Below are 24,086 nucleotides of genomic sequence, written 5' to 3'. Positions count from 1 at the left end.
TGCTCAGGAACACTTCCACAGATCATCATCTGGAAACACAGTTCACCGTGCCGTCCACAAAGGCTGCTTAAAGCTCTATCAGGCAAAGAAGAAGCCAGATGTGAACAGATGTGTCTCCTCTGGACCAAAGAGGAGAACTGTTCTGAGGTTTAGCCTGCCTCTCTGATGGTATGGGGGTGCATTAGTGATATGTTTACTGAATTACAATAAAATCTGTGTTTATGATATTTCCAAATCATTGCATTCAGTTTTTATTTGCGTCTCTAAACGTTTAAACTTTCAGAATTGTGGTTGTATAAAAAGCAAAGGCCACAAAGTAAGCAGGAGGCTTGAAAATGCTTTTTACTTTTCATTCGAGTCTACGTGATTCAGTTCTTTTTGTTTAAAGTTTCGCAACACTTACAGAACAACAAATATGATTAGACAGACAATTTGATTTTATAAATCCTAAGTTCAGAAGCTAGAAATATGTCTATACATTCTGTGGTTTTTAAGAAAAAAGCTCACAGGCAGGGATGATTTAAAGATGAGCCTCGTTTACAGACAGGAGAGCCGTTAAGACGTGTGTGTGTGTGTGGACTCAAACAGAGAAAATGTTTCTTTTACGCCCCTGTTGTTTTCCTTAACATCATCGTACAGTCAGGATTTATTAAGTACGACATATTTATAGCTTTCAGAGATGAATGACAATCATTTTATGCATTTTGGAGTCTACGTACGTAAGGCAGCTCAGTGATTTGCCGTGTCCAGGGATTCGCTTCCACTCCTGGTGCACCAGGAGGAAAATGAGCTAAATAATGTGTAGAAACCCTAAACTGACCCAGAACGACTTCTGATCGTAAAAATATACTACGATGCTGTTGTGATTCAAGGTTTACTCTCTTCTTGTTAAGTTAAGAAGAAAAAAAAACATTATATGGTCTTCAGTATGAAACCAAAGGTCCTGAAACGTGTCCTAAGAACAGGAGAAGGGGATGTGGAGATTAAAGTTTGACTCGCCGCGGAGGAGAAAGGCCAACAATCACGTCCTCAGCTCGGGTAAAAACAACAGTTTTGTTAATTAATCAACGACCGGTCATTAATCGGATGATAACTGAGAGCAGCCGCTGTCACCACTGTCCTGTCTGTCAATGATTGAGCTGCAGAAATGTTTTTTTTTGTTTTTTCTGCAACTGGAAGCGCCGTGACTACGAGGGTGGAAAACTTTCTTTAAAAGGTCATCCAGGGAGGTTTTCTCTGATTAGGAGGATAAAGTTCTGCTTGTTAAAGTCGATCAATGCTGCTTTCTGCTACGCAGTGCTTACTCCACAAAGATCTGACCACTACTTTTCTTTTTTTAATCAATCCGTGAGGTCAAAACAGAGCAACGATCAATAGCAATACGAGGTTATAAGAGTCCAGAATGAGGTTCTTTAAAAAAAGGGCTGATTGAATTGAATATTTTGATGCTATTTCACTGCATCACAGCGCAACAACAAATGACATTTTCAGTGTTTTTGGAAGTTCTACAGCGGAAGAAAACACTGAGTTATTATTACTTGGCAACAGGATGGTTATTCATGCATATTTATAGTCGTTTACCTGCCGAGGTAGACAGTAAGATGGACAAACCGGTGGTAATTTCAGCGCCTGTCACCCGTGCAAAGCACAGAAGTCGAAGTCTGAAAAGGCTTCCTGCTGCTCTGCAGAGAGGCTGAAGGGCTTGGAGGGGGGCGACAGCGCCGGCTGGAGCCGAGTGAAGTCGCTGTCGAAGTTGCTGACGTCCGTGAGCTCCTTGATGGACGGCAGGAACGGCGGCTTCAGTTTCTTCGACATCAGGGCTTCCCAGTCGATGGTCTACCGGGTTTCAGAGAGTGACACTTCATCAGACTTTGACAAAAACGTCAAACAAGTCTTTGACATCTAAAAACTATTAACCATTAAGCTTTTCTTTAAAGCAGGCTGTGTTAAAGAAAATAAGGAAACGTTTATTTACCTCGTAGAATTTCTCTCCTTTCACCTCGTTTGCGTCCCTCTCTCCGGCTCCGAGTCTTTTCAGGGGGTTCCTCTTCAGCAGCTACAAACAGAGACATTTCTGCTGCTGACGGCGTCATTTTAGACTCATTTCATTCAAATGTACGTTTAAAATAAACACCAACTAAAGCACCAGCTGGCTTCCCAGTTGAGAATTAAAATATATCCTTACAAATGTTGCACGTGGACCAAACACAGTTTAGCAGGGAGGAGACATAATGAGTCCTAAATGTGAGAAACTTGAGTTAAATTTCTCCTCGACGGGACAGGAAGTGGGAGGAAATGCTGAACCATTTTATAATGGGGAGGCTGTAGTTTTATTTTATTCCTCTCAGTAGTTTCAAAGCAGAATGAATCAAATTCAGTCAGATTAAATGGGGGGAACATAAATGTGTCGTTACTTCCAGGTTTTTCAACCATCTTTACCAGGTTCAGGTCTGATTATGGATGGTTTCCTGTAGGATCTGTAGAACGTTTCTTGATCTTTTATTATTTTAGGTTTATTGGTGTCCTGTGAGGTATAACCACATAAAAAAACAAAACTTTTTCAAGGCGGCTATTAGTTTTTTAGTTATCAATCCGACCAAAGCCCTTCGTCCTGACCTGTCAAAAAGGTTTTAAACAATTCTTTAAGCTTTATGGGTTTATTTTTACCCTCAAAGTCACCATTATCAGTAAGACTTTGTGTACAAAGGTGTATGTCTACTTAGTTATCTGTTAACTGGTTATAAATGGACTGAATTTAATCGTTCAAACATCACGAGGAGCACCAAGAGAAATGGGAATAGATTCTTAAAACACTGAACTCTCAAACATCTAACATAACCGCCTATAAGATAACAGCTGAACTGTTTTTGGATGAGTCCAAAGCTTAAAACATCCGTTTTTGCTGCTTCAAACCTCATCATCAGATGGTGAACACGGGTTATCTCTGAACCTCAGACGTGATAAATGTATTCGGATGGAGCAAAACATCTGACTGAATTTGGGCGAGAACATCCCAGTACCTTCTGCATGATAGACACGGCATCAGGAGGAAGATTGGTTGGATACTGCACGTCATCGTTGACGATGCTGTCAAACACCTCCTCTTCATCCTCGCCAGGGAACGGAGACTGCCGGGAAGCAGAAAGACGCCGATTTAGCTTTGAACTTTGATTATCAGTCGAGGCGTTTGGAGATAAATCGTTTAAAGCTTTGGATGTGGACAGAACAATCAGACAGGAGACCAAACTGAGCCGCGGGGGGGAGGGTTTTGTTTAAACAACCTCTCCAACGAGCATCTCGTAGATGAGGACTCCCAGCCCCCACCAGTCCACGGCTCGGGTGTAGTTGTCGTCCGTCAGGACTTCAGGGGCGAGGAACTCCGGGGTCCCACAGAAAGTCGAGGTCCGATCCCCGTGACCCATCCCTGCCGAGATCAAGAGTCTTAGAGAAAATAATTCACACGCGGATCATGTTTTAAACACTTCTGATTCTGGTGGGTGGGTCAAAAGGACAACAACGTGCCGTGAATCGTATAAGAGCAAGAATAATATCTGGGTTTCATCAGGCGATTTTACCTTCTTTACAAAGTCCAAAGTCGGTGATTTTCACGAATCCATCAGCGTCCATCAGTAGGTTGTCCAGCTTCAGATCTCTGTATGAAACAGACCATGTACGCTCAAAACTTTATGGCTGATGTTAACGTGAGGTCCCTTGGGTCAGTGTGACGTACCGATAGATGATTTTATTCAGATGCAGAAACTCCAAACCCAGCAGGACACACGCTGAATAAAACCTGTGCAGAATTTTAAAATGCAGACGATAAAGATGGAAGAATAACTCCTTAAAGCTGTCTGCTGAAGGTGCGGAGGACACACCTGGTCTGAGCCTCGGAGAAGACGTCGCTGTGGATGTGGATCATGAGGTCTCCGCCGGGGAGATACTCCATGACAAAGCAGACGTGGTCACTGGTCTGGAAGCAGCCGTGCAGGTTGACCAGGAACGGGTGCCTGGAGGCGTTGATCATCTCGAAGATCCTCTTCTCGCTCATAAGGCTGCAGGAAAAAAAATCAGAACTCTAACTTCCACGGCACACTTCTTTCATAAAACTTATTTTCTGAACGGGTTTTTTACTGAAATACTGTGTTAAAGCTGAGTCACGCCTTTAGTTTCCTGTTTATAAACTACTTCAGCCGTTCATATATCCAAACGTTCAGCCTGAATGTGAACGGCTGAATGGACCGTTTGACTTTTCAAAAATATGAAACTTTATTTAAAACAAAATTAACTCGAGATCTTTTTCAGTTCTTTCAAAATCATTTTTCTCTGAAATCTGCTTCAGAGTTCATGCTTTGTTTTTAGCTTTTAGCTGCTGTTTTGCTTCTTTTAGCTTTAGGTTACAGTTTTGTTAATTTGAACATCTGTTTAGCCAATTTTAGCTTCAGTATCTGTTTTAATACAAGTAGCTACTGTTTTTCCATTTTTAGCCTTTAGCTAGAGTTTTGCTAACTTACCTACTGTTTTGTTGATTTAAGCATTGGCATCTGTTTGCTAATATTAGCTTTAGCTTTTATTTTGCAACTGTATTGCTAATATTAGCTTTTAGCTACAGGTTTGCTATTTTTTTAACATCCATTTAGCCAATTTTAGCTTTAGTATCTGTTTTAATACAAGTAGCTAAGTTTTTTTATTTTTTATTTTAGCTTTCAGCCATTATTTTGCTACTTTTAGCTGCCTTTCCATTTTTGGGGGTTGTTTTGAGGTTTGGTAATTTAATTACTGTATTGCTAATTTTAGCATCTATTTAGTCAGTTTTGTTGATTTAAGCATTAGCATCTGTTTGAGCTACAAATGAGCTAATTTTAGCTTTAGCCCTTGTTTTGCCACTTTCATCTCCTGTATTTAGCGTCAGTCGTAGTCGTAGTCTCAGAGCTCTACACACACCTGTCCACTTCATCACGAGTCACAATGTCTCTTTTCTTCAAGGCTTTAATGGCGTACAGTCTACCTGTCTTCTTAAACTCTGCTAGGAGCACCTGGATTCAAAAAGAAAACAGACACGACCAATCAAAGGAGAGCAAACAGGTGAGAACATTTCCATCAGTTCAGGAGGAAAATCTGGTACCTTTCCAAAGTGTCCTCGACCCAGAACTGAAATAAGTCTGAAATCATCCACCTGCATCCTTGAAAGGGACAAAAAAAAGGTTAATTCTTGACTTTCACGCCCTTTTAAAAGAACATTCGTGCTCATCTGTTCGTGTACTTTAGGGCGGAGACAGGCTGATCCTCGCATCCTGTCACAGAGCTTATCGATACCTGCAAACAAAAACAAACAAAACACTTCAATCCACCAGATTCACGGCTTTAAAAACACACAAATGAGAATTTTATTATTTAAACTGTGATGTTTGTCGAGAAGTCCAAAAAGGAAAATCTACGTAAAAACGCAATCAATGGTTAAAGACAGGGCATAGCAGAATGCCAACTGCCAAGTTTATTTTTAGAAAGTAATTAATTTAAGTCCTTTTTAGGCAGAGAACGCATTGTTTGATTGAACAAGAATATTACATTTTAAGATTTAGTTGATTTTTAAAATTAACTCTCTGGTGGCCCGTCGTTTTCTACACATTTATCACCAAAATGCGAGAGTTTTCTGGAAAAAACAGAAACTGTTTGCGTAAACATTTCATTTCACAGCCTTTGAGGAAATGAGAAAGACGAAATTAACCCAGTTTTAGTATTCAAAGGTGTAATTTTCATTTAATTTTCACTCTGTGTGCCGGATACGCTCACGTGATCACACGTAGAATTTAGCAGAATAAACAGGTAATTAATTGTCCTCTACCTCAGATTTATAAACATTAATTTACCAGTTTTTCTGGCAGCGCAGGCACAGATGAAGTTTGGTGATCTGTCAGGAAGTTGGAGGGTTTTTCTTCCTGGCTGATGCTGATAGGAGGCGGGCGATCCTCAGGGATGCTGATTCGGATCACTGGAGTTTCGCTGCTCGGAGGAACATTCGCGGATAAAAAAACATCAAAATAAACTTTAAATAAAATTAGAACAGTTCTAAGAGAAGTGTTTTTTCTGCTGTGAAGGATATTAAACTGACAGTAACGCATCTTTGTGTGAATAAGCTTCACAGCACGGCTCAACATGGAGGTCAGATCGCTTCAAAAGGTCACGGGACCAGATCATTCTGCTAACCTTTGACCCCCCCAATTACCGCTTCTTCTTCTCAGACGAAGATGGTTTTATTAAATTAGGGGTAAAGTTAGAAGGAAACAGTTTCAGTGGAAGAAAAAGGTCAGAACCCTGAACTTTTATAAAACTGTGTTTCAAATGATTAAAATTAAAGGCTTAACATGTCGCCCTTCGCCTTTCACAAGTTTTAAACTAAGATCTGTTTATTAGGGCTTTTTTCTTTTTCTGCTACTTTTAGCTTTTATTAGCCTTTTGACACATTTAGCTGGCATTCTGATTCTTATAGCTGTTAGCTAGCCTGTTGTGACCTTTAGCTTTTAGCTACCTTTTTGCTATTTTAGCTTTGAGCTACTGTTTTGGTACTTTAGCATTGAGCTAGCCTTTTGCTGCTTTTACCTTTTAGTTAACATTTGTTGCTTTAGGCTTTCAAATATCGTTTTGCTTTTTTTAGCTTGTAGCTAGCCCTTTGCTACTTCTAGCTTCTAGCTATTCTTCTGAAAGTTTTAACAAAACTTTTGCTACTTTTAACTTTTTATTAGCCTCTTGATACATTTAGCTGTCATGTTGCTTATTTTAGCTTTTAACTACCCTTTTAACTACCCTTTTGAGCTAGCCTTTTGCTACTTTTAGCTGGCTTTTTGCTACTTTTACCTTTTAGTTAACATTGGCTGCTTTTAGCTTTCAGCTAGTGTTTGGCTTCTTTTAGCATTTAGCTTGTAATACACAGGTCATAGCTGTTTTGGTCAAATCTTTTAAACACGTTATGCATCATTTGGGGATCAGTCTCAGTTACTACCACACCAAGCTTTAGCTGAATGTTTGCAAAGCTGACTGGGTTACAGCCATTTATAAGCTGTGGCGGCCATCTTGAATCAGACTGACCCCAAAAATCAATGATCTAAACTTGTTTTGTAGCTGAAGCTGTGTAGCTACAGCTAAGATAAGCTAATTAGTTACAGGTCTAAACTGCAGACGTATAAAGAAAAGAAAAATGGCTGCTTATATTTGTTTTGGTAGAAGAAGTGGACTAAAATGAGCTAAAAGCAGCTGAAGTTCAAAGACAACCCTTCAAGCTTCTCGTTTCTGACCTTGGCAGTGAAGGTGTGGCTTCAGGCTTCTTCTCAGCAGGATGCGAGGTGCTGCTGGAGATCAGGTCAGAGGTCGTGGACAGATGTGAGCCGAGGGTGGTGAAGGAGCTGTAGCGAGGAAGGATGCTCATCATCAGATGACCCCACGTGGCGAAGTTCATGTTCATCTGAGCTGCCCGGAGGAAATTCTTCCCTGCGGAGGAAAGCAGCAACAAAAAAAACAGAATTTAGACCCAGACTGTGACGCAGAAACGAACCCTGCAGGTTATCGCCCACCTCTCTCTTTGGTGAAAATACATCGCTGACGCCTCAGCCTGGGTTGCCTCTCCACCACGGTGTCGACGAACCGAAACTGAGAAATCCAGAAGAAACAGATGAGAAATATTAATATTTCCTGGCATTTCACAAACCTGCAGACATAAGATGTGTAATAAAACAAAGAACTGTCCAAGTTTAAAGGATAAAAAGGATAAAAATCTTAAAAATGCATCACATCTGAAACACTGAATCTGCAGTTTTTCATAGTTTTAACTGGCTTTTTAATACTTTTAGCTTTTAGCTAGATTTTTGCTACTTTTAGCTATTTTTTTTGCTACTTTAGCTGTTAGTTAAATAAGCCTTTGATACTTCTGGCTTTTAGCTTTTAGCCATCCAGTTGTGACTTTGAGGTTCTAGCTACCCTTTTGCTACTTTAGCTTTAAGCTAGCCTTTTGCTTTTGGCCAACATTTGTTTCTTTTAGCTTTCGTCTAGTGTTTTTCTTCTTTCAGCTACCGTTTTGCTCCATTTAGCCAGTGTTCTGTAACTTTTAGCCTTCAGCCAGTGTTCTGTAACTTTTAGCCTTCAGCCAGTGTTCTGTAACTTTTAGCCTTTAGCCACTGAAGAGGCTTTGTACCTGGATGTAGAGGAGGCCCTGCGGCTCCAGACTGAAGTCCTGGTTCTGGTTCAGGTTCTCCATCATCTCCTCCAGTCGCAGGAACTTGACGGCACACATGGAGCTCCGGTCCCTCCAGAAGACACAAACCTCCAGCTCTCGAGACTGTTCATCAGCAGACACAAACGTTAGCCGAAGGTTAACCAAAGTTAGATTTAATTCAGTATAAACTGCTTTGGTGACTTCGGTTGATGAGCTTTAGACATTTCTGTTGTGCTGCTGCAACAGTTTAGGACTAAAATCTGTTCTATAACCTCCAAAACTAAAAAGAAAATCCTTGTTTTTTTAGTTGGGGCTCTTGAACATCCCACTAAAACCGTCTCTGTGCTGCCAGTCAGGATGTTTTAGTGGAAACGATCTGATGAGTTAAAATCTGCAGGTATTAGACCGACGCCTGCTGGTTAAAAGTAGAACCACAACTAACCAGAGCGAGCAGTTTAGTCAAGTTGGTGCAAATAAATACCGAAGCACGACAGCGCCCCCTGGTGTCCGTTGGTTTGTCTGTCGGTCTGTCAGCAAAGAGCAGGTAAAAACTAACGAACAGGAAATGTTGGAGTTGTCGCAAAAAAACTACGGATTAAATTCTGGTTCTGATCCAGATTAGGATCCGGAGCCTCGCGGAGGTTTGTGCTCTCTGAGTGCTTCTAGTCTGTCCGTCCATCCGTCCTTCCATCCGTCCTTCCATCCGTCCGTCCATCCATCCATCCATCCATCCATCCATCTTCTTTACCCGCTTTTCCTCTCCAGGTCGCGGGGAGCTGGTGCCTGTCTCCAGCCGTCTCTGTGCGAAAGGCTGGGGACACCCTGGACAGGTCGCAATTCCATCACAGGGACACATAGAGACAAACGAGACAAACACCCATTCACACATAGGGACGGTTTAAAGTTACCAGTAAACCTAACGTGCATTTTTTTTTGGTCTGCGGGAGGAAACTGGAGTACCCGGAGTCGATAAACCTTTTAAAATGCATTTGTCTTTTAAGAGGTAGGTTGTCCTCCATCCTGCCCCCGTAGACGTCCCGTGGACGCTGCTTTAATGTGTTTCAGCACAAACGGCGTCGCTTCAGACCGCACCAGCGGCGCGCAAACAAAGTCTCTGAGCATCTGTGGAACAGCAGGAACATACGACCATTCGTCTCGTGTTCCCGAGGGACCCGACCGGCAATGTGACGCTGGCCTGCCTCTGTAATGGCACATTTGTTCAGTTTGAACCAGAAAGATTCGATTAAACACACAGGAAGGTCTGTTTGAGTGTGGGCGGTGCGAGTTAGAGTGAAACATGACTCACAGATACTAAAAGCTGCCCAGCACTCCGGAAATGTTTTAATGATGGGAAATACGGGGAAAACTGCTTCGTGGAGTCGTTGCTTTTCTGTTTGTCTACATTTTTCAGGTCATAAACCGACCGACCGACCGGCATGATGCAGTTTAAAAAGAAGATAAATCTTTTAAACCATAACCCAGATATTAAAATCTACTTTTATTCATCAGCTACATAAAACAGCTCAGACTGACTCAGTTGTTTTTATTTTGTAATTTTTATGACAATAAGGAAAAAATCATCATTTTTAATGTTGAAACATCTCCATCTGTAGTGTGTTTGTGAGCTAAAGGATTAAAATTATTGCCTTTTCATTGATAAAATATAAATAGTCCAGAAATGAATGAGTCCCAAATTTAAATTTCTGCACAAACCTCGTGGTAAAAAAAGGTGACTGTTTATAGTTTACTTGTAGCCAATATAAAACAAAATACCCTGATTGTTTATACAACTTTTAAGTATTTTTCCAAAGTCTATTTCCTGTTTTCCATATTAATCCAAACCTGGAAAATAAATAATAAATACTGCACTGCTTCTGGGTTTTGTCTGCAGGTGCACTGACTTGTGATGCTAATGCTAATGCTAATAAACAGGAAATAAAAACATTAATAAGGTGCAAAGCTCTGTTTGAAGGATGATAATAACTGTTTTATGTGGTAACCGTCCTGCAGTGAAACGCAGTCATCATCAGTCGAGTGTTTCTGACTGGACTCACCCGCTCCAGCTGGATGAAGAACATCTGATCCCAGCTCAGCCTGCCAGCCGCCGCCCAGCGCGTCCGTCCGACCAGCCTGCCGTCCAGCCGCAGCGCCGCCCTGACCTCCGCTGCGGAGCCGACAGCAACAGGTCACAAAACACCGCCACAAAGCCACAAACTAACAGACCTGAGCTCAAAATGGCAAAGATTTATTTTAAGAAATAAAACATCGTTTAGGTAAACATTATTTGGTATCAAAACCCCAATTTATCAGATACTGACCTAAAATTAGGTTTGGAAGTAGCTGAGACTCTTCCTCAGCACAAACTCTGAGGGCTAACAGATTGCACAAAATCATTCCCTGTCTGTTAGCAAAATATCTCATTAACAACTGGATGGATTTCGATGAAACCAAAGGACGCTAATCTACAACTGATTGACTTTTGGAGCCACAGCTAGCTAACTAAAATGGTCATTTTTACAAATATTGAGCTAAAACTTGGTGTGGCAGTAGCTGATAGTCATTCCCAACTCGAACCCTGAGCGCTGACAGATCATAAAAGATCTTTGCCTCAAACTCTGGCTTGCAAGGTTTTTATATTTTCATATTTTTTGTTAGTTGCAGTGGAAATGTGATAAAGCTCAGATGATTTAAAAGAGTCAAATCTGCTGCATCATGTTTAGGAAATGTTGCTGCTGTAAAAACAGTGAAATATAAAAGTAAATAAAAGCCGAAAGCGCAGATTGTTTCCTCACTGGGAGAGCCATCGGCTGAGCCGTCCTCACCGGGAGTCGGAGGGTTTTCCTGCTCCGAGTCTTCCAGAGGTTTCAGTAAATCCTCAGCTCCAAGAAGCCTGACTTCAAGTTTGCCTGGAAAAATAAAAGGAACACAAATCCAACTCAGACTGAAACACAAACCAGGACTCAATTTACAAAAACACACCCTGAAGTTCTCTAAACACCCAGCTCTCAGCCACAGTCTTGGTGTGATCATGGAAGTAATGAGTCTCACCATTCAAAAAATGAAACCTTTCATTGGAGTAAATCTCTTAGACTCGAGGCTTTAATCGGCGCTCTCTGGAGACTCACGCTGAGCCTCTTCAGTGTCGAGTTAACAGACGTGGGGCTGAAAATCACCCCGAGTGTTTTTGCTGTTCTCAGACTCTCATTATCCGCCTCCTCATTACATCATCAACAGCCTTTTAAATTTTTTTTATTTTTTTATTTCTGCCTCCAGCTCAGACAGACTGGCTTACAAGTGAACTGTCCAGAACCAACAGATTACATGTCGTGATTATCCACTGCCAGAGGTCAGCGTATGGTAAAACATGTTCAAACACGAGCCGTTCCTAATGCCCCAGAGGGGGCTGGGTATTAAATAAAATAACCAAGAAAGACACATCACCCAGTTTTACAGCCTCAAATAGGAAAAAAGTCAGGATCTTGTGTAAAATTCAGAATGCAATGGTTTGCAAATCTCATAAATCCACATTTTATTCACAATGAAACAAAGAAACTGTACAATTTTTAGGAATAAAAAGGGTATTTTTTTATTTTTATGGCAACAAAACATCTCAAAAAGGTTGGAATGAGGGCGACAAAAGGCTGTAAAAAAAGCGTTTTACAACTAATTAGGTTAAATATCAACGAGTCAGTCAGAGGAGTGGGGATAAAAAGAGCATTTAGATGGGCAGAGGTTCAGCAGTCTCTGAGGTCAAAGGTTAAGACTGGATGTTAGTGATCCAGGTTCTGGTTCTGTTCTGCCCAGGAACACTTCCACAGATCATCGTCTGTAAACACAGTTCACCGTGACGTCCACAAATGCTGCTTAAAGCTCTATTAGGCAAAGAAGAAGCCAGATATGAACAGATGTGTCTCCTCTGGACCAAAGAGGAGAACTGTTCTGAGGTCAGGCAGGTCCAAACCATCCAGCCTGCCTCTCTGATGGTATGGGGGTGCATTAATGCCTCTGGAAAGGATCTCCAGGTTTTAGAAAAACAGACAGAATGGGACAACCTCAGGTCCAGATGTTTACAGACCGATGGAGATGCTGCACAGAGGAGAACATCTGGAACTACTTTAAAGAGATGAGTTGCTGCCAAAATTACCCTTTTTTCCCTAAAAATTGTGAAATTTTTCTTAGTTTAAACAATTTATACTTAATAAGTTTATGAGCTTTGCATTTTATTTCTGTTTATATTTTACACAACCTCTGACATTTGTTTGGGCTGTACTTGAAGAAAAGTGTTTAGAAATCTGATAAATAGAAATCAGTCGGTCACAGATGGATAATTAATATTTTCCACCAGTTTCTTATCTGATGCGTCTTTGGGAAGAAAAATTAGTAATTAGTTACCGATCATTTTTAATTAACACCCCAAAGTTAATTACGTCTAATTGATCGAGGTTAGCTGAACATAAATAAATGTTCTGTGATAAATAAATAATGGTCTAATTTAGGTTAAAAATAACAGCAGCTCTGGCATCATGTGCTTTACTTCTACTTTTTCCAGAAAGATTTTTGGAAACTTTATGTTTCCAATCTAATGTTTGAAGAAACGGAGTCTGGGTTGATACCAGTTAAAGACGCCGGTCTGATGGAGAAGGTGGAGGGGGAGGTGGAGAGCGGCCGGCCCGGTTTGAAGCTCAGCGGTGACGGTGGAGACGGCGGTTCCCCCGAAGTCTCAATACCCTCCGCCGACTCCTGACGTTTTTCCTTCAGGCATTTTTCCAGGGACAGCCGCAGAAGGTCCAGCTTCTGGGAGGACTCCTGCACCCGAAACTGAGCCTGAAAAATGTTCAAAGTCAACTCACTCTTCAGATTTCTAACATTTCTAATATTTGTCAGGAAAGTGGACGCGTTTAAAGGAACTGTGAGGAAATGTGAGAGCTGTGGAAAGAAACGATCGCTGATTATGTGGTGAGTTAAAAAAAAGCCAGAGCTTTAAAACATCACTAAGTCATATTAATTATGAATGCGAGATCTCATGCAATCTGTTAGCACCTAAAATATGTGTTGGGGATGACTCTTAGCTACTACCACACCAGGTTTTAGCTCAATCTCTGTGAAATCAGCTGAGTTAAATCCATGTTTGTGTCTGTAAAATTGTAAACGTGCATCCAGTGATGACTTTCTGGGAGTTTCAGGAGAACCTGTCCAGTGGTTCATCAGATATTTTGCTAACAGACGAACACAAGCATTTACATGATCCCCCTGGATGTTTTGTGTCTCCAGATTTCCACTGAAGGGGTAAAAATAAACGTGTAACTGTATTTATAACACATTTAAACACAGATTTTGAACCAAATGCTGCTCTCATGTTTTCAAACAACTTGAGTTACTAAAACTAAAATTTTGACTTTTGATTTTTGCTTTATGCTTCACAAACCTGACTGTAATCTGAAAGCGTAAACTTCCTCATCTACGTACCTTCTTTTCCAGGAGTCTGTTCCAAAACACAACAGTAAAAAAAAACCCAAAGAAAAGGAAGGAAACCAAACCGAAGCAAGCCTCACCTCTGCCAGCGCCTTCTGGTCCAGCTCTGAGATCGCCCGCAGCTGCTTCACCACGTCTTTGGCCAGAGCCAGAGCGTCGGTTTCTCTCCGCATGAAGTGCTGCAGCTCTGCCAAACGAGCATCCGCCGGACTGAGAGCCGCCGAAGAAATCCCTGAGAGAACGTTGAAGACATGAACGGAATGAGGGGGATCTGACTGATCTGACTGAAATGAGCCGAGCAGCAGCTACGTGAATACAGCTCTGTAAATTATCTCCTTAAGGAACCACTAGACCATCCTGTGTGCTTTATTCTATCCCACAATCCTTTGCAGTCACGTCTTACAAAACAGCACTCAAATAGCCTCATAAGTAACGATTCACGTGATCAAATATGACATCAGGTCTGCTGGCATGAGCATTTTCTTTTACTTTTCTGAATTAAAGCAGGGTCGTATTTTATTTCCTACTGAAATCACGAATCCAGGAAAGCCTGTGTAAAACTGTGCAATAAGAAACGCATTACTCTGAGTACTTAAGTCACTTTTTGTTGAATATTTTATGATCATCTTCAGTTTCAGCGCTGCAGAACAGGGTTCTTGTTGCAGCGCTGTCGTCTCTCCTTAACTTTGTGGCATTTTTAAACGAGCTCAAAGACAAAAGATGATGTTTTTAAAACTCTTTTGATGCGTCGCGAGTGTCTCAGTCTGAATAAGTACATTTCAGATGTGAATGTGAAATCCCAAGTCTCAACTTGAACTTTTTTTGCTTTGTAAACAATATTTAGATGGCTGAAACGTCCCGGGTAATATGTAAACATGTTGATGCTTTTAAGAAATACATAAAAGCTCTAAAGAGTGAAATAAAAAAAGGATAATAAGGACAGTTCAAGCTCAGGATAAAATTTATGTGTCTGGACTGAAAGAACGAGTTTTTAGTTGCATAAGCTTCTAATTTGAATGTCTAAACTAAAATAGTTATTGTTTTTTAACACTTAAGTCCCATTTCAGTGCCTTTTATTTGTTTCATTGGGCCTGATTTTGAATTTCTCAGAAATTAAATTAGTTTTTCAAAGGATAGATAAGGAGGTAAGAAAACAAATACAATTTAACACAACTATTTGAGTCATAAAACATAATTCAGGGGATCTAAAACATGATAAGTAGTGGAATTATTCCAACCTGAAGATGCTTATATCTAAAACTTGAAAATAATAATATTAATAATATCAATTGTTTTAATTGTTATAATTTTAGTAACTGCTAAAAGCTCTCGTCCCGCAAAAACTATTTGTCGTCGTTTCGATCTTCAGAGTCTGTTTACTTCGTTAACATGTTTGCAGTTTTTCTTTTTCATATTTAATTAGGCTTGTAATAAACAAGTCAATTAAAAGAGCCTACAGTGGAAAAAGTGGCAATTTCCCCACAGATCAGAACGTAACGAGCGATCAACGAGCGGGAAGGAGCTCAAAACACCGTCTGACATCTGAGGCCCGCGGTTATTCTGATCAGATCTTTCCTTCCCCAGATTAGGATTAAATGTCAGGTTTACACAGCTGACAAGAAGAGAGGCGCAGATAATTCACTGTTTTGTTATATTTACGAACTACAACCACAAATAAGCAGCATATTCTCAACTATTACCTTCAAACGAATGACACCTGAAGCATTTATGCTTTTATTTTGTTTATTTAACAGAATTTAGAGCTAAAATATTGACTTCTGCTGGATGTTTTTGGCTTTAATTAAAGTAAATCAGTCAATAAATCGACAGCAGGAATGAAAAACGAAACCTGCGGCTGTGAGTCACCTGAGACAAGTTTATAACTAATTACAGAATAAAGAACTAAAAAGCTAATATTCTTTAAATTTCCCCTCGTTTTAATCTATAACTCCTCCTGCTTTATTCTAATAAACCTTTTCTTACATTATAACATGTTTTTGAGCGCTGAGGTCCTCCTGGACAGAAGACTGATGTGAAAACCTGACATTTTTATAGAAAAATATTGATTATTTTTTGTTTTTTTCTGCCAGAGGAGAAAAAAGGAAAGCGATGACTGTGACATGCGGCGACTGCAGGGTTCTCAGTAACAAGGACTGCTTTGATTTTCCTTTTGAAGATTTGATCTAAAACCCTGAAAACATTTGTTGTTACCGAATCACAGATTTAGATCGGGGGTCCCCAAGCGGTGGGCCGAGGTCCGGATCTGGACCTGAACAAAGTCTTTTCTGGACCCAGGTTGATTGCTAACATTCAGCAGAAGAAAGTGTTTGTCTTTATGATAATTTCATTTTCAGCTTTTCGAGCATTTATGGTAACTCCAGACTGTTTTCCTTCTGCTGCCAGCCCGTGGAGCAGCTCAGGCCTGAAAAATCAATACGGTGGTTGAAGAAAACTAACTATCACTAATGGAAAACATGAAGATATTCATTCTGGACCTTTGTAAGTCGTGGTTTTAATTAAAGAGCACAGGTCTAGCTGTTAGGCCAAAGAATTATTCTGCAGTTTTATTATTTCAAAATGCTGTTATCTGCTTCATTAATGAAGATTCTTGCTTTACATTTGAAAAAACAAACAAACGTGTTGCCACTCGCATTTTAAATGTGCACACTAAACTAAACCAAAAACAGGAAGTGCAGAGTTAAACTCTGGCTCTCCTCTGAGGAGTCCTAAGACTCCTTTTCCCCGGGGCTGACCTCCATGAGTGGAGTTGTTATGGTTTCCATCATCCTCTCCTCCGCCGCCGCTGGCCTGGGTCACTTTGATAATCTGCAGCCGGATCAGCTCGATCTTGGAGCGACTGTCCTGCAGCATCTGCTGAGCCGTGGACAACATCTGATCCCAGATAACGACAACACGTCAACTCAAGGCGCCGCCGGCGGCTCGGCTGAGAACGGAGTGAACTGAAACGAGGAGAGTTCAGCCGAACATGTGGAGAAGCATTAGGACAAAAAAAAAAAACAAGTGTGAAAACAAAAGCTGAGTGAGTGAGAACAACATGGAAACAGGATGACTTTGCAGTTTACTAACCTCGGGACGATTCTTCGCTCCTTGCTGGGCAGACACTAATTCGTCATCCTCAGTGGAAGTGGAGCTTCTCAGGTTGCAGATCTCCACCTTCACTATCCTTGAAACACAACAAGTCCTGTGATGTTACGGTGCATTCACTGACACACTCTGAACGAGCATTCCTCTGATGTATCACCTACATCTTCAGACTTGGAAAGTACAGCTTGTCCCGTTGTTTGCTTTCACCTCCCCGCAGCCTCCTCTGCAACATCCACCTCCCACAGCATCCTGATCTTCTGCTCTGTAACCAAATCCTCCCTCTCTCTGTGTCTTGTTTCTGTCTTTTTAAGGGAGGTTTCTTTCCGCACAGCGCCCGCCGCCGCCGCTGCTGCTCTGATGGGGTGCCGACTGCCTGCTCTGAGCTCGGCATTGGCCGCTGCAGGACCACATGTTCCCGATCTGCCACCAACCAAAAGACGAACGCGGAGCTGCTGCTGCTCTCTTCGGGACAGAGCGGAGATCAGCCTGCAGCAGAGAGATTGGTTTAATCTGCTCTTACACCAACAGACTGTGAGAAGTCTTCATATTCACTGGAGTGTGCACACATTTACAATTATCTGACAACTGCTTGGTGGTCGTATTTGTTCACATCGTGATTTATTAAAAACTATAAACATAACCACACATGAAGGGACACATTTGGGAGAACACACTAAAGGTAAATGAGGTAAATTTAATCACTAATAAATGAAAAAACAAAGAAATTCCACTATCTGTTTACTTAAGCCAACATGAAGCATGAAGACAATTAGTTTTTCCTCCACAGCTGACAACATACAGTATGTTTGATAAATGTGCATTAATTTAGTGTCAAAATGTGACAATTTGCTGAGTGAAAATAAATATTTACAGATTGTCAAATTAGGAAATGCTCATTTTGAAAAATCAACAGTAAAAAATGGAAAACATCCTACAGTTAAATGGCTCAGATTTTATGGTTATGTTAATTCTGTAAACAATAAAATCTAACTATTTGTGCAAATTTTACAAATATTTACCCCACTGTAAGATTTCTTAAAAAAACAAACAAACATAAAACATGGTTCTCTTTGAAATATGCTTCCCGATACTTGCTCTATTTTAGGCTACTTTTGCTACTTTTAGCTATTATTCTGGCACTTTTAGCTACCATTCTGCTACTTTTAAACTAGCCTTTTGCTACATTTAGCTTGTCTTTTGATCCTCTTAGCCTGCATTTTGCTACTTTTAGATACCCTTTAGCTATGTGTAGGGAACCTTTTGAAACATTTAGGTTGGCGTTTGCTACTATTAGCTTTTACGTAGTTACCCTTTTGGGAGATTTTAATTTTTAGCTAGCTTTTTGCTACAACCAACTTTTACTTAGCCTTTAGAGATATTTAGCTAGGTCCCTGCTACCTTTAGCTTTTAGTTACCCTTTTTGAGCTTTAGGTTTTTAACAAGCCTTTTGCTACAATTAGGTTTTAGCTAGCGTTTGCTACTTTTAGCTAACCTTTTCTAAGCTTTTAATTAGTAGCTAGCTTTTTGCTACATATAGACTTTGCCTAGCATTTTGATGATTTTAGTTTTTAGCTAGCATTTTGCAACAATTAGGCCTTAGCTAGCATTTGCTATTTTTAGTTACCCTTTTGGGGGATTTTAGCTTTTAGTTAACATTTTGATGTTTTTAATTTTTAGCTAGCCTTTTGCTACAGTTAGATTTTAGTTAGCATTTGCTGCTTTTAGCTAACCTTAAGGTACATTTAGCTAGGCTCTTGCTACATTTAGCTTTTAGTTAGCCTTTTTGGGGGAGTTCAGTTTTTAGTTAGCTTTTTGCTACATTTAGGTTTTTGCTAGCATTTGCTGCTTTTAGCCAACCTAGCCTTAAGCTAGGCTTTTGCTACTTTTAGTTACCATTTAGGGGATTTTAGTTTGTAGCTACTTTAAGCTTTTAGTTAACATTTTGCTACTTTTATTTTTTAGTTAGCCTTTTGCTACATTTAGGTTTTAACTAGCATTTGTTACTGTTGGTTTATAGCTAGTGTTTTGTTACTTTTAGCTAGCATTTTGCTACGTTTGACGCTTAGCTAGTGTTTTTCTTTTATTTTTAACAACTTAGTTTCAGCTTCTTTAACACATTTCGGCCGTTTCTCTGGTGTAATTTGATATTTTATATTACATTTGCACTTTGCTGATTACAAATAACATTGACTTATTTAAATAAGAAAATCCTCGGAAAAAGTATCTTAATTGAGTGTGATTATTTCCACAAAACAAAGAGCTGTAAATATGTATTCTGGGTGTGTGTATTTATACTTATCTGACAGAGGACGTGCTACATATTTATAGCGAAATAAACAGCTAAAAATCCCGACTGTAGTTTTAAGAGTAAAACTATTACTCATAGGCACGGCTTTATTTTAAATAAACCTGATAATGATAAAAAACAGCTCTATTTAAAAGGTATTTTGTGAGTTTGAGGCGCTAATTAGCACTGCTCGTCGGAACAAGGCTCCAGCTCCAACTGACATTCAGCCTTTTTTTATAAGTGCGCCAGTGATTTGACTAACGCCCGGACTAATTTTATTTTATATTTTATTTTTTTAAAAGAGTTTTTTTTCAGTGATCGTGTGTGAGGATTATATAATGGCGGGTTTTGTTCAATTTGGGTGTGATTTGGTGAGAGGATACAGTGGTAAATGAGCAGATTGGAGCCGGGCAGGGAGACCTACTTTGAGAGGCGGAGCTGTTCCGCGCTCTGGTCGGCGCGGCGCGTTCTTAATGAAAGCGGCGCGCGGCGACTTCCTCGCTCTTCGGCAGCTACATTGTGTGGACAGCAGCACGTTGTCGGCTCCCTCCACGCTGAACTTTGCAGCGCATTAACGGCTCTCCTGTTCGGGGAGATTCTAAGCTACCGGCTGGTCTTGTTTTGTTTTTTTGGTTTATTTTTTTGAGTTACTCACCCCAGCTCGCGGGAGAAGAAAAAAATGTCTGCCTCGGCAGCGAAAGTGAGTAAAAAGGAGCTGAACTCGAACCATGACGGAGCGGACGAGACCTCCGGTAAGGGGAATGGCGGCCTCATATTCAGCGCCATTTTCACTTTCTTCAATAATATTATTTGTTTACCCGCTAAACGCTGTATTGTTCGCGGTTAGTGCTAGTATTGATTCGCTTTTGCTTTCCGGTGCACGTTTGTTTGTTCATCGCCGCGGCTGCTGCGTATTTTCGGGTGTTTTAGCATGCCGCTGCGCTTCTGTTGTTTAAAGCGGAGCGAGGCCATGTTAGCCGTTTAGCATCATCAGCGTGGCCGCTCGGGTCGATGGATACAGAGTGGCTGATTTATTTATTTATATTTATTTATTTTTTTAGGAAATGGCTACCATTTTATTTCGTCTTGCGTTCGATTCAACCAGCCTGACCTTGCAACCCTTTCTCTTGGTATTTTTGTTATTTAGCAGCCAGGGTTCGGTTAGCGTGTGCTAGCATGGTTAGCCTGATGCTGCTGTTGTTATTGTAGTGTTACCTAACACTGGCTGACGACGTTATGTTTCCTTTCATTTAAATCTACGAGCCCTGCCGCGGTCCAAGCCTCCGAGGGGGAGGTGGGTGGGTTAACCCGCTCGGTCGGCTGCGGTGTCGGACTCCATCTTAGGAGCGCCCCGGCTCGGTCCCCACCACCCCCTCCTCCTCCTCCGTCGTTGCCGCGGCTGCGTTCAGATTCTGTCCCACATTTAAACCACGCGGCCCCGAAGGCAGCAGCCGACAGGAAGCGGTGTATGTGCAGCCATTGGCCGCTTTCATTACCTTCTCCTGCTCCGGGATCCGGAGCCAGGTGCACAATAATAAAATAAAAAAATGACAGATCAACCACAGCTCTGTAACTGAGGCGCTGAAGTCAATAATCCTGTTTTTATTTACTCATTTTTTTTCTTCTCTTTCTCACAGAGAAAGAGCAGCAGGAAGCTATTGAACACATTGATGAAGTTCAAAATGAAATTGACAGGTGAGGAAAACAAATATGGATGCTATCTGTCAAAATAGTAGTTTTCATATATTTCAAAATGATAAAATATCTTAACTGTAAGTAGATGTTTTGCTCCAAAGTAATAATAAGGATTGTTAATAAACACTGTGTTTTGATCTTGTGTTTACATCTGCTCTCTATGATGGGTGAAATGACCATTTTTTTTCCTTTTTTTGGTAGGTTGAATGAGCAAGCCAGCGAGGAGATCCTGAAAGTAGAACAGAAATACAACAAACTCCGTCAGCCGTTCTTTCAGAAGAGGTCAGAACTGATCGCCAAAATCCCCAACTTCTGGGTCACCACATTTGTCAACCATCCACAGGGTGAGCGGTTCAGTGTCGACTTGTTGTACTTTTTATTATTATTTTTTATATATTAGAAGAAATATTGGTTTTTATGACTTGTGTCGCTGCAGTATCTGCTCTACTGGGAGAGGAAGATGAAGAAGCGCTTCATTACCTGAGCCGGGTGGAGGTGACGGAGTTTGAAGACATCAAATCAGGCTACAGAATAGATTTTGTAAGTGGCTCAAAGTCGTGCTCACGCGTTAAGAAAGCAGAAGTTCTGCATCCTTACCCTGAATGTTTCTTTTTTTTTTGCTTATTAGTATTTTGATGAAAACCCATACTTCGAAAACAAAGTACTTTCCAAAGAGTTCCATCTGAACGAGAGCGGAGACCCGTCTTCAAAGTCGACAGAAATCAAATGGAAGTCGGGAAAGGTAAGCATGAGTGTTGGCGTCGTTGTCGGTCCCAGACTGAATTAAATGTGACGTCATTGCTCTCGTGAGCTGATCTGCTCAAGTCGGTTTTGTGTAACGCATCGGTTCCTCTGCATGTTCCCAGGACCTGACCAAGCGCTCAAGCCAGACACAGAATAAAGCTGGGAGGAAGAGGCAACATGAAGAACCGGAGAGCTTCTTCACTTGGTTCACCGATCACGCCGACGCCGGAGCTGACGAGCTCGGCGAGGTCATCAAGGACGACATCTGGCCGAACCCTCTGCAGTACTACTTGGTACGTTTTATACTTTAACCAGTCGGAAACTGGGCGAGTCTGCGTTTGATTGGGGCGAAGGCGCTAAAGGTTCTTATCTCCAGGTTCCTGACATGGATGACGAAGAGGCTGAGGGTGAGGAGGACGAAGAAGACGAGGAGGGTCTGGAGGATATTGACGAGGAAGGAGACGAAGATGGCGAGGAGGACGAAGAGGATGAAGGCGAAGACGGAGAGGTAAACTTCTAAAACATTTTAAAGTGACGTCTTGAGAGTGATTTCACGACTTAACGTTCGTCTGATGTCTTGTTTCAGGACGACGATGGAGAAGACGACTAAGATATCACCTGCAGCACCCTGAACCCTCTATTCCCCGTTTATTTTTCCACTCATGTTCGGGAGCAAAGGTTTTAATTTTTTTTTTTAAACTCTTACTCGTTTGTGCTTCACGTTCCATTCTGAAGCCTCTCCACCTGCTGATGCCATGTTTGTGTTCTCCTTTGACTCACCCGAGGCCAACGGCACTTTGCCCTGAATTGTGAGTACCATCCCCCTACAGAAGACATCCTAAAATATTAATAATAATAATAAAAAAAATCTTAAAAAATAGAATCAGCACAGCATCCCGAGTAGAATTTGAAGACGAGTCGCACAGAAGTCCTCCGGTTGTGTGGTAAACTGAAGCCATGGTGTAGTGACCTAGTGCTAGGAGACCTTTCAATTTTTTTCTTATTTTTTTTTTTAAGTGGGACATAGTGCCTGTATTTTTTATTTTTATTTTTTCTCCCCATGTGGTTAAGGAGTACCAGCTCATTCCTTTGACATGTCTTGTTTGGGGTTGGGGCGGGCGGGGGGGATTTAGCATGGGATGGGCAGGAGTTTGTTTGTTATTGAGGAGCGTGGTAATTTTGACACCATTTCTATGGGATTTTTTTTTTTTTCTTCATTGTATTGTTTTACAAATATCCACAAGATTTGAAATGACATTTTTAATAAAGAATTAAAAAAAAAAAAGCTTGTATGTGTTTTAAAGGACGTGTTAACGGGATGCCAAATCTGGTTTGCTAGAATAACAACACTATAAGTGGCGCATGCAGACAGATTTATTTGAAAATACATCCAGGCTGCAGTGAATAAACAAGTCTGTCAACTCCTCAAGGATTTTGGAGTCATTAAAAGGCTCGCTGCAAAATCCTCCCTTAGTATTCGGTTTGTGATTAAAGCCACAAAGGTGTCTTTGGACTCCTCAAACCTGGTTTCTGTGATCGTCTCAGGCCAGTCGCTCGGCTGGAAGGCCCAACCTGTAGATAAAGGCGAACAGAAGTAAAATAAGTTTACGTTTACATTTTTTTTTTTTAGGTGAAATGGGCTCATTCAGGAGAACTAAACGGCACATTCTGCTTTACTCAGTGTGCATGAGAATAAATTATAAATATGGTTTGTTCAGCAATCAAAAGTCATTACTTATTTATCAATTAGGGTAGTAAAACCACTAATTAGTTGACCAGAATTGGATTTTCAGTGAGTATTTACAACATTTAATGATGGTTTTTAGGTTTCCTGCTTTAATTGCACCCACCTAAATGAGTGTTACACCTGGGACAGGTAGCTACGGTCCAAGAGAACCCCGGGAACCAGGAGAAGTCTCCATCCGCCGGCCAGTGCTTCCTTACGTCCGCCTTCCTGAACGTGACCACCTCGAACCGGTGTCCGTGCGGGTTTTCCAGGAGCTGGACGCGGGTCCGGCCGCCGGCCATCGTGTGGTTGCGGCCGGAGAGCGCCAGCGGGCTGGGGACGAAGTCTGTGTCCGTCCCGAGGGCCAGTTCGCGCCCGCACGTCCTGCACAGCATCCAGGTGTCGGCGCCGGCTCCGTGCTGCGGCCCCCCTGCGGCGCACGGCTCCGCGGGGCGGATGAACAGGAGCAGAGCCAAAATAAACCACCCCGGCAGCTGCTCCTCGGGGACCCGCGGACTCATCGCTGCCTCGAGGCGCGCGCGACCGGCTAACCGTTAGCTATCTATCTTCCACTGCCGTTGTTTTCAGCCGAAATAACCAAATCAAAGAAGGTTGTCCGGTATTTATCTAGATCAGATTTAACTTATAACTATTTAAACCGAAAATCGCCGACTTTTAATGTAAAGGAAACAATAATATGACTGATTGGTGAACTTCGGTAGCAGCTAGTTAGCATTAGCTCGTAGCTCGCAGTGCTAACACAGGAAACAGGAAGTGCAGTCATATTAATTATCTCCCTAACTGCGTGCGTTTCAGCTCAACGGTTGCATAACTCTTTAATTTTTAAAATCACA

The 24,086-nt window shown here is 41.3% G+C and overlaps 3 protein-coding genes across 3 annotated transcripts; 1 reads left to right on the top strand and 2 right to left on the bottom strand.

The window, feature by feature from the left end:
* Positions 1-147: 147 nt before the first annotated feature.
* On the bottom strand, positions 148-20,710 carry LOC108242741 (serine/threonine-protein kinase N2). Its single transcript, XM_025008469.2, has 22 exons — positions 20,283-20,710; positions 16,942-17,266; positions 16,763-16,859; positions 16,429-16,635; positions 13,756-13,907; positions 12,817-13,027; positions 11,026-11,109; positions 10,258-10,367; positions 8,183-8,326; positions 7,566-7,641; positions 7,290-7,482; positions 5,868-6,000; positions 5,261-5,313; positions 5,123-5,180; positions 4,942-5,033; positions 3,876-4,052; positions 3,731-3,793; positions 3,576-3,652; positions 3,282-3,424; positions 3,021-3,128; positions 1,976-2,056; positions 148-1,836 (listed from the first exon to the last, which is right to left on the bottom strand). The coding sequence occupies exons 4-22, from the start codon at positions 16,565-16,567 to the stop codon at positions 1,633-1,635; spliced, it is 2,298 nt and encodes a 765-aa protein (XP_024864237.1). The 5' UTR covers positions 16,568-16,635; positions 16,763-16,859; positions 16,942-17,266; positions 20,283-20,710; the 3' UTR covers positions 148-1,632.
* Positions 19,552-22,374, top strand: seta (SET nuclear proto-oncogene a). The gene is made up of 8 exons (XM_017427760.3): positions 19,552-19,819; positions 20,705-20,762; positions 20,964-21,106; positions 21,199-21,302; positions 21,391-21,504; positions 21,629-21,799; positions 21,883-22,014; positions 22,093-22,374. Exons 1-8 carry the CDS (start codon positions 19,747-19,749, stop codon positions 22,114-22,116), a joined length of 819 nt encoding a protein of 272 aa, XP_017283249.1. The 5' UTR covers positions 19,552-19,746; the 3' UTR covers positions 22,117-22,374.
* Positions 22,375-22,862: 488 nt separating this feature from the next.
* On the bottom strand, positions 22,863-23,787 carry si:ch211-51h9.7 (uncharacterized protein LOC558400 homolog). The gene is made up of 2 exons (XM_037976375.1): positions 23,357-23,787; positions 22,863-23,078 (listed from the first exon to the last, which is right to left on the bottom strand). Exons 1-2 carry the CDS (start codon positions 23,751-23,753, stop codon positions 22,924-22,926), a joined length of 552 nt encoding a protein of 183 aa, XP_037832303.1. The 5' UTR covers positions 23,754-23,787; the 3' UTR covers positions 22,863-22,923.
* Positions 23,788-24,086: the final 299 nt, after the last annotated feature.

Source organism: Kryptolebias marmoratus, linkage group LG1 (assembly GCF_001649575.2).
Source record: "Kryptolebias marmoratus isolate JLee-2015 linkage group LG1, ASM164957v2, whole genome shotgun sequence".
NCBI lineage: Eukaryota > Metazoa > Chordata > Actinopteri > Cyprinodontiformes > Rivulidae > Kryptolebias > Kryptolebias marmoratus.
The sequence above is the reverse complement of the archived record's forward strand: the minus strand, read 5'-3'. Positions and strand labels throughout refer to the sequence as shown.

What these genes read in the sequence shown, in the direction of transcription:
- LOC108242741 (XM_025008469.2), bottom strand. Translation starts at nt 16,567, where the DNA reads ATGTTGTCCACGGCTCAGCAGATGCTGCAGGACAGTCGCTCCAAGATC. An exon ending in TAACAACTCCACTCATGGAG is followed by an intron (nt 13,908 to 16,428) that starts GTCAGCCCCGGG and finishes ACGTTCTCTCAG; the next exon opens with GGATTTCTTCGGCGGCTCTC. An exon ending in CCGTGTCTATCATGCAGAAG is followed by an intron (nt 2,057 to 3,020) that starts GTACTGGGATGT and finishes CTCTGTTTGTAG; the next exon opens with CTGCTGAAGAGGAACCCCCT.
- seta (XM_017427760.3), top strand. Translation starts at nt 19,747, where the DNA reads ATGTCTGCCTCGGCAGCGAAAGTGAGTAAAAAGGAGCTGAACTCGAAC. An exon ending in CGGAGCGGACGAGACCTCCG is followed by an intron (nt 19,820 to 20,704) that starts GTAAGGGGAATG and finishes TCTTTCTCACAG; the next exon opens with AGAAAGAGCAGCAGGAAGCT. An exon ending in TCAAATGGAAGTCGGGAAAG is followed by an intron (nt 21,505 to 21,628) that starts GTAAGCATGAGT and finishes GCATGTTCCCAG; the next exon opens with GACCTGACCAAGCGCTCAAG.
- si:ch211-51h9.7 (XM_037976375.1), bottom strand. Translation starts at nt 23,753, where the DNA reads ATGAGTCCGCGGGTCCCCGAGGAGCAGCTGCCGGGGTGGTTTATTTTG. An exon ending in CAGGTGTAACACTCATTTAG is followed by an intron (nt 23,079 to 23,356) that starts GTGGGTGCAATT and finishes CTTTATCTACAG; the next exon opens with GTTGGGCCTTCCAGCCGAGC.